General features: G+C 45.5%; 1 protein-coding gene across 1 annotated transcript in view; it reads right to left on the bottom strand.

The window, feature by feature from the left end:
- LOC126993875 (nephrin-like) overlaps nt 1–8,329 on the bottom strand; it is a 28,697-nt gene extending 20,368 nt beyond the window's left edge. Inside the window, exons 1-4 of the mRNA XM_050853011.1 lie at nt 8,096–8,329; nt 3,659–4,111; nt 1,240–1,380; nt 393–572 (exon numbers count right to left, since the gene is read on the bottom strand). Coding sequence (XP_050708968.1) covers nt 393–572; nt 1,240–1,380; nt 3,659–3,746 — 409 coding nt within the window. The 5' untranslated portion in view covers nt 3,747–4,111; nt 8,096–8,329. The remainder of the gene's footprint in view (nt 1–392; nt 573–1,239; nt 1,381–3,658; nt 4,112–8,095) is intronic.
- Nucleotides 8,330–9,117: the final 788 nt, after the last annotated feature.

Genomic DNA, 9,117 nt, shown 5'->3' on the forward strand with positions numbered 1-9,117 from the left:
TGTTTTCCTGGAGACATGTTGTTCACCATTTGTCCTTTGTAGATACTATGTAAATACTTAAGATTTTATGTATAATTGAAATTTCAGTGATTTTTTTTATCTTCTCGGGTTGACCTAATATATGTAATAATATTCCGTGTAACTTTGTTCAGACCCATTCTCCCATGAACATTTTAAAATCGAAAAATTGGATAGCGAGGCTCTTATAACTAGGATTACTGCCACAAAATAAATCATAGAGCCAGTTTATATTATGTTAGGCAAGTTTTTTTTTTCTGTAATCGATTTACTTATGTTCTATCCATTAAATAAGAGGTTAGTTAGGTAAGATTGGGACGATTAGGTTTGCTTCTTTGTTCTAACGTCGGTCAATGTTCGTTCTGTCAACTTACGCACGACGCTGAGGTTCGCGGCGGCCCAAATGGGGGGGTTGGAGACCGTTGGCCCCACCTGGCACTGGTACTCCCCAGCGTCTGAGGGCGCCACGCTGGTGATGGAGAGGTGGTGCTGCCCTCTGGCGGGGTCTCCGAGGTATGTGTAGCGCGGGTACCCTGGCACGTCCCGGTGAAACCCTGGAATCCAGTTAGGAGTCTCGATAAAGGTGAGGCTGAGACGAAGTTAGGATTCCCGCAAGAGTGGTGGCGGCTTGGGTAAAATTCTAAGGTTGGTATTGTCAGATGCTCCCACCCCTCACAAACACTATTTCCAAAGGCTAAAAAGGAGGTTAATCGAGTTCTAATGAGTGTTCTTTTAGGTTCACGGTACAGAAGAAGGCTCAGACTACCACCAGGGTCATAAAAGTACCCCTGGAAAGGCCCTAAACTCCAACGAAAGACTAGTAAATTACGTGTTCTTGGGCGCAGAAATGTTTAAAAATATGGCCCTAAGCACCGTGGATAATTTATTAGTTACAAAACAAACTCTTTACTTATTACGATTGATTCTTAGCCTTGCATTTGCTAGTTAGAAAGTAAGAATTTGGTCATTAAGACAAAGTAAGCACTCATAGCATTGGGGGTAAAGCTAAACATGAATTAATTAGTCATTAGTGAACCGCATATCAAGTTATCATTAGGTTTTTATAACGTATAAGAATATGACAGAACAAAACCCGCTTAGGTTAGAAGTAAACATGAGCTCTAAGGCACAAAGCTAATCTAAAGAAGAGTGAAGAGAGGAATTGTGCAAGAGGAAGGTCATGGTTCTAAAACGGGAAGGAAAGACGTTGAGGATACTGACCCAGAGCGAAGCCGTCCTTGGTCCACTGCACTTTGCCTCGCTGGTTCTGGACGACGCAGCGCAGGGTCACGTCCTCGCCCTCCCGCGCCACCAGGCTCTCCGGCGTCACCAAAAACCGCTGGAACCCTTCGCCCGCACACCCTGCAGAAGATACATACATACATACATACATTCATACATACATACATGCATGCAATTGGACTGAACAGCCTCCGACGCAGATAATTCTTCTACGTGTCACAAGAAGGAGAGTAAGTTGAGTAGGCAGCGAAACACTCCTCGGAACTCAAGTTATAATAAACATACCTTGAAAAACTACTCTGATCACGTGCATATGTGGTGGCGGTGGGGAAGGGGGGGTGAGTCGTGGGCCATAACGTACACACACACATACACACACACACACACACACACACACACACACACACACACACACACACACACACACACACACACACACACACACACACGCACACAACAACAAGAGGTGCAGAGGACGATGAAAAGAGTCTTCCTCCTCTCTCTCTTCTTCCTTCTCTCTCCCTCCCTCCTCCTCTCTCCCTTCCTCCTCCTTTCTCCCTCCTTCTTCCTTATAATTCCCTCCCTCTTTCCCCCTCCGTCCTCCTTTCTATCTTCACATCTTTAACCCTCTATCCTTCTACTTCCTCTTTCTTTCTTCTCTCGAATTTTTACCTCTTTTTCCATAGCTATTTTTACTTCCTCCCTTCTCTAACTCCTACACAGTCTCCTTCTCTCTCCCCTTATTTATATTTTCCCTCTCTTTACTCTCTCTTTGCCTCCTTCTTCTCCCTTACCCTCCCCTCTCTCACCTCCTCTTCCTCCTCCTCCTCAGCAACCGGTTCACGGGACGCGCGGCTTAGGACGGCGCTGTCGGGTCTCTGGTGCGGTTTTCGATATCAAAGCCGTCTTGGGTTTCGTGTCATAAGGGCCGTGACCCATCTACTTAGTAAGCTGTGTTAGGGGCGGCGCGAGTGCTTGCCGGCGCCACAGACGAGTAACATGTGGTAAGGGCTAAAGTAAGGGCGATGATATTCTAGAGACATGCTGTTATGGGATATGGTAACGCTTGTCGCAGCTACAGACGAGGAAGATGTGGTAAGAGGTAGAGGTAGAGGCCATATACTAGAAAATGCAGGTAGAAGAGTGCCTCATAAGAGAAAGTAACATATATATAAAAATCGAATGTCATCTTATATTTGGTGAGGAACCTTTTGCGATGTCCAGTGCAGAAAGAGGAGTATTTGCAACATCATTTTAACTATATTTTTCGTCTTTAAGCATCTTTTTTTTATGTTTCTTTTTATTTTATTTTTACCATAATTATCCCAAGCGGAGTATTTGTTGCGTTTGAACCTTCTCCTCCACTGTGGTCTGTTTCGTATTTTTTGTTGTGATGTTTTCGTCTCCTAAATTTTCCATTATGCATTTCCATCCACTTCCTAGGAATTCCTCTGGCCCTTTTATATTCTCTTTATACGAATCTTTATGTTGTTGTTTTTAGTATTATGTGTTTTGGCATTGCACTTGATCCTTTATGAGTCTGGGTGCAGATAGTACGAGATTAAGATCGGTATTATAAGATACTTTCGCTTCACATCAGCTATTTCTAAAGGTCAAATAGGGGGTCAGCCAGGTTCTAATGAGTGTTTCTTCGGGTTCATGGTACAGAAGAAGGGTCACACTACCACCAGGATCATAAAACTACCCCTGGAAATGCCCACAACTCCTACGAAAGCCTTGTCAAATAGGTGTTCTTGGGTGACGAAATATCTTATAATACGACCCTAAATGTTCTTAGAAGTGTGATAAGAGACAGATGACACGGGTGGGAGGAAGCGACACAGCATAATAACTACTAAGCATGTGTAGGTACTTTGCTTACGTAAGTGGGAAGCGTTTACCTCACTGCAGCGAAATTACCTCGAGGATAAAACAACAGAATGACAGGTAGAGTACAGAGATAAGGGATGCAGAGTACTCAAGTATGGCGATGATTATGTAACAGGTCAGCTTGTTGGGAAGGTGATTAGAACGAGGAATGTTATCTCTGCTAATCTATGCTTTTATCTACGAGGGGAAGATAGTTCAATGTCCGCAAAAAGTGATGGAGAGATGAACTGTTGGATAGAGATGGAGAGAGAAAGAAGTAGAGAAATATGAGAGATAGAAGGATAGAAGAAAAGGAAAGATAGAGAGAGATATAGAAATAGATAGGGAGAGAGAGAAGCAAAAATAGAGAAACTAAAGAAACACTGAGAGTAAGAAAGTAAAAAGTTAAAAAAAGCTGATTTCTTATCGTACAAAAGATGAAAAAATGAAGTTAAAAAGACTAGACAAAAGGAAACTAATTATCTCAGCAGCATCATATCACCAGGTAAGGGAGATGAACGTTACTTACCTGTGTGCTGATTAAGGAGCAGGACGAAGGCGAGGCAGAAGGTGCGGGCTCTGAGGGAGGAGGAGGACCCGGGGGAGGAGGAGGTCATGGTGAGGAGGCAGGGGAGGGAGGGAGAGGCAGGTCAACAGGTGGTGGCGCTGGGTCGCTTGTTGGGGTCACTTGGTCAACTTATTCCTCTTCCTCCTCTCCCTCGGTCAACTGGTACCTTCTTCCTCCTCCTCGGTCAACTGGTCAACTTCTTCCTCTTCCTCGGTCACCTGGTCAACTTCTTCATCCTCCTTTTCGGTCAACTGGTCACCTTCTTCTTCCTCTTCCTCCTCCTCGGTCACCAGGTCAGCTTCTTCCTCTTCCTCCTCCTCGGTCACCAGGTCAACTTCTTCGTCCTCCGTCACCTGGTCAACTTCTTCCTCTTCCTCTTCCTCCTTCTCTTCCTCCTTCGGCTTCTGCTTCAGTCTGTGTTATGGAAGAGAAATGGAAATGAAAATGGACTAAAAACGGAAAATCGAAAAAAAATAGTGAAAATGAGAATAGAGAATAGAGTGAAAAAGATAGAAAAATGTTAAATCAGAATGGATAAAAATGTGAAATGAGAACAAAGAAGAAAAAGATAATGAGAAAAGGAAATTGGGGGATAAAAAGTCAATGCCTGTACACCAATATAGCAACAACAACAGCATCATCAACAACAACAACAACAACAACAAACCGAGAGGACAAGGAACAAGGTATTTCGCTAAGCTGACGCGACCTTTTCTAAGCTTCATAAAGTTAGACGCGACGGTCCTGCCCTCGACCCTGGCAGCTCACATCACTGCTAATCTGTTCCCGCAGGAGGAGGTGACGGAGAGGTTCACGACGGAGGACAGCAAGCAAGGCCTCTAACTGTTCGGGTCGCGGTGTGGGCGGCGCTGCGTCTCTCGTCTCGTCCGCGCGCCGGCCAGCCACAGCGGCGACGACCTGGCGCTGTCTGAGTCCCGCGCCTGATCCTGAGTCTGCCTGGCCTGTCTGCTCTCGGTGTCTACCTTTGTATTTGCCTCTCAGTTTTGTCTCCTTATGCTCTGGTTATATGTATTTTTCTTTCCTTTTCACCTTTCATTGATATATTGCCCTGTGTAAATGATTGCCGGCTAGTGCTTGTCTCCTTATACAAATTTTTTATATATATATTTTCCGCTATCTTTTTCTCTTCAATAAAACACTGCGCTTTATAAATGTTTCCCGCTAGGATTTGTATTTTTTAATCTTTTCTCCTTTTTTCTCTCTAATGTAGTATTGCGCATTGAAAAACAAAGTAACACGCTGAACATATCTAGACCTCTCTCTCTCTCTCTCTCTCTCTCTCTCTCTCTCTCTCTCTCTCTCTCTCTCTCTCTCTCTCTCTCTCTCTCTCTCTCTCTCTCTCCATTCAAAAACTTTACAAAACTCGAAAAAAACGATATCACGAGATCTAATAATGAAAGGTAATCTCTCAGGTGACTCGCTCAGGTGTTGTCTTCAATGATTACTTTCCGACAGGTGGGTAGACTCGGCATTTCCTGTGTGTGAAACTGAAGACTCACTCAACCAGCACCACCACCGACTACCCTCCTACCCTCCTTTCTTTCATTCTTTATCCTCATTTATTTCTTTATATTTTCGACTTTCTTTCTGTCTGTCTGTCTCAGTCACACACACACACACACACACACACACACACACACACACACACACACACACACACACACACACACACACACACACCAACGGACGAAGACGACAACAACAACAACAACAACAGAGACAACGAGGAAGCACAACGATGAAAAGAAACAAAGAATAGCAAGGAAGAGGAACACAAAATCGTTAACATCAAGCCTTTTTTGCACTATAACGAGACTACCACCTGCTTTTACGAAGAGGAGGAGGAGGAGGAGGAGAGGTAACAGGAGTAGGAGGAAGGGGAATGGAAACTACAGACTTGACAAGGGCATAAAATCTCTAGGACAGGGCGCTAAAAAGGGAATTATATGGCCTAGATAATGAAGGACAAGGGCTGGGAGAAGGAGGAGGAGGAGGAGGAGGAGGGAGAGGTGAGAGGAGGGCAGGAAGGAAGGGAGGGGGGGCTGAGGGGAAGAGAGGGAGAAAGAGGAGGAGGGAGGGAAGGAAGGGGGGAGAGGGAGAAGGAGGAGGGAGAGAACGTGGGCGAGAGGGATGGGAAGGAGAGAGGGAAGAGGAAGAGGAAGAGGAGGAGGAGGACAAGGGGTCGGGCGGGAAGAAGTGGGGGTATCATGGGAGGGAAAAGCAGAGGGGCAGGTAAGGAGGGAGGGAGGGAAGTTCGGAAGGCATGGAGAGAGGGAGGATGGAAGGGGCAGGGAGGGCGGTGAGGAGGAAGGGAGGCAAGGAGGGAGGGTCGCGGGCGGAGGGGTGTGACGTGTTCCTCAGGTTACCCCGTCACGCTTCTGGCTCACGGCGGCAGGGGGGCGGGGGAGCCACCCACCCACCCCTACCCCTGCTGCCGCGGCTTAGCAGGGGCTCCGCTAGGGGTGTCGCTGCGCACTGCTCGGCGGCGTGACACCTGCTTCTTGGGTCTCTAACTTTCTCATATTGGTTAAGAATATTCCGCGATCGACTACACGGGTTGAACGAGTCTCTACAGCTCTTCTACTTCTACACTCTATTCTTGATTGTCAACGTTTCTATATGGGTTAACAATACAGCGTGATCCATCTTAGTAGTTAAAATCCTCTACAGCACTTCCATACTCTATTCTTGATTGTCTACCTTTCTATATGGGTTAATAATACAGCGTGATCCATCTTAGTGGTTAAAATCCTCTACAGCACTTCTATACTCTCTTCTTGGGTGTCTAACTTTTCTATATGGGTTAACAATACAGCGTGATCCATCTTACTGGTTAAAAGACAGCCTCGACAGCACTTCTATACTCTCTTCTTGGCTGTCTAAGTTTTCTGTATGGGTTAAGAATACTGCGTGATCCACTATACGGGTTGAATGACAGCCTCTACTGCCATCCTACTATAAGTCATTGTAAAGTGCATGCAGCTTGAGGGTTTGGTCTGTATTAGGCGTTTTCTCTCACACAAGAACTATTTTTAAAGGCCAAAAAGGACGTTAATCGAGTTCAAACAAGTATTTTTCACTTTAATGGTACAGAGGAATAGTCAGACTACCACCAGGGTCACAAAACTACCACTGGAAATGCCCCAAACCCTTACGAAAGCCTTGTCAAATGTGTGTGCTTGGACGCCGATGTGTTTAGGAGTATGACTCATAATTCAACGCTTTATCAGGAGGTTCTATGCTCTTCTTCTTCTCCTCCTCCTACTTCTCTAGCAAGATCAAGGAGGTACAGGTCATCAGACATGCAACAAGGCAACGGGCGATCTACACGACTGGACCATCGTGTGAAGCCTGACACGGGTCGAAGCCTCTCAATTCAGGACTAAATGATGCCCAGTCAGCTGCGCACGTAAATCTTTCATCATATTATCTATCCAGTGTTCTTGTTCTTAAGTAAGGTATATGTGCATTACGACATGGATTCCAGTAACGTGGAGAATGAAATCACGATAGGCGCTCGCATTAACTCATTCCTTGGAGCGCTCATTTACACTTTTCTTACTGAGCGTTAAAAGAATGACGATACCGTAATAGGAATCAAATAAAAAAGATGGGAGCAAAAACAACTGTCGTGAGTAGCAAAGAGAAAACCAAGTGGACTAACCCTTTAATAGCTTTGTTAACGGCCTGGCTATAGCGGAGTAAATCTTATGAAGCAATGATATAGTAATCGCTGAGGCCCATGAATGACCAGAGAGCCTTAAGGTAGTTCGTGTGGGAAGAGTATGAGGGACCGTCACCTTGTTGAGCGTGGTATGAATGCTCCCCCCCCCCTCCCCATACACTCAGACACACTAATCACTAATCTCTACTCTTTCATCCCTGTGCTGCCCAACTTCATAATGCAAGAGTTAACCAGCATTTCCACTCTGTCATCCCTGTGCTGTCCAACTTCCTAATGCAAGAGTTAACCGGCATCTCCACTTTCATCCCTGTGCAGCCGTCCAACTACTTAATGCAAGAGGTAACCGGCATCTCCACTCTTTCATTTCCGTGCTGTCTAACTCCCTAATACAAGAGTTAGCCAGCATCTCCAATCTTTCATCCCAGTGCTATCCAACTCCCTGATGCAAGAGTTAACCAGCATCTCCAATCTTTCATCCCAGTGCTATCCAACTCCCTAATGCAAGAGTTAACCAGCATCTCCACTCTGTCATCACTGTGCTATCCAGCTCCCTAATGCAAGAATTATCCAGCATCTCCACTCTTTCATCCCTGTGCTGTCCAACTCCCTAATGCAAGAGGTAACCAGCATCTCCACTCATCCTTGTGCTGTTCATCTCCCTAATGCAAGAATTAACCAGCCTCATCACCTACCTGTAAACCGGACGTTCACTAATTGCTTTCCTAATCACTTTCCGCTGCACGTATATAGTTCTCAGAGGTAATTCACGTGGTCCGCGGCATCGAGGCGTCTCCGCGGTCCTTTGAGGGAAGATGATGATGTTGAGCTTCGAAAGTATCTGAGGTTTTTATGAAGTAGTTAAGTGTCACTCATTACACGAGAGCAGACAAGCACGGGAGGAAGGAAGTGACAAGCTCCTCACGTCACAAGAGCCGGAGGGGAACTGAGGGGGAGGAGGTGGAGGCGGAAGGGTAGAGAGAGAGAGAGAAAAGGCTCCATCCAGGACAGGTGTAACGTGACACTCGGAGAAGCGGCGGCGGCGGCGGAGGCGGAGGCGTGCTGTGCTAGTACGTGTGTGTGTGTGTGTGTGTGTGTGTGTGTGTGTGTCTGTGTGTGTTTAATTAGGAACAGCTGGGATCCGTTACAGGTCTTCCTTGTAAAGATGTGAACGATAACATTAGTGGTGGTAGTAGTGGTAGTAGTAGTAGTAGTAGTAGTAGTAGTAGTAGTAGTAGTAATAGTAGTGGTGGTGGTAGTAGTAGTGGTGGTGGTAGTAGTAGTAGTAGTAATAGTAGTAGTTGTAGTAGTAATGCTTTTCCAGCTTAGGGTAATTATCATGCCAATTAAACCATAAGTATATGCAGTGTGTTTATGCTGCGCTGCGTGAAGGACTGTGACGAAGAAAAGAGAACTGCTGCAAGAAACTGCCTCGTAGACCTTGATTATCATTTCATCATCTTGTCTGTTGGATACGTTGACTAATCTCAGTACCAGGAAGCATGTTGGCGTCAGTATAGTGCCACGGTATCCTTTATTTGTTCCTGCCATCAGTTAAGGGAAGACATTTAATAGATACCAAGAAAAGAAGAAAAACTAGGAAGAGTAAACGAGAGAGGGAAAAATGAGGAGAACAGGGAACTACAGAGGAGGAGGAAGAACAAAATAGACCCCCAAAAAGGAAAAGAAGGAAAACTAGGAAGAGTAAACGAGAGAG

The sequence above is a fragment of the Eriocheir sinensis genome, unplaced genomic scaffold (genome assembly GCF_024679095.1).
Source record: "Eriocheir sinensis breed Jianghai 21 unplaced genomic scaffold, ASM2467909v1 Scaffold694, whole genome shotgun sequence".
In the NCBI taxonomy this organism is placed as follows: Eukaryota; Metazoa; Arthropoda; class Malacostraca; order Decapoda; family Varunidae; genus Eriocheir; species Eriocheir sinensis.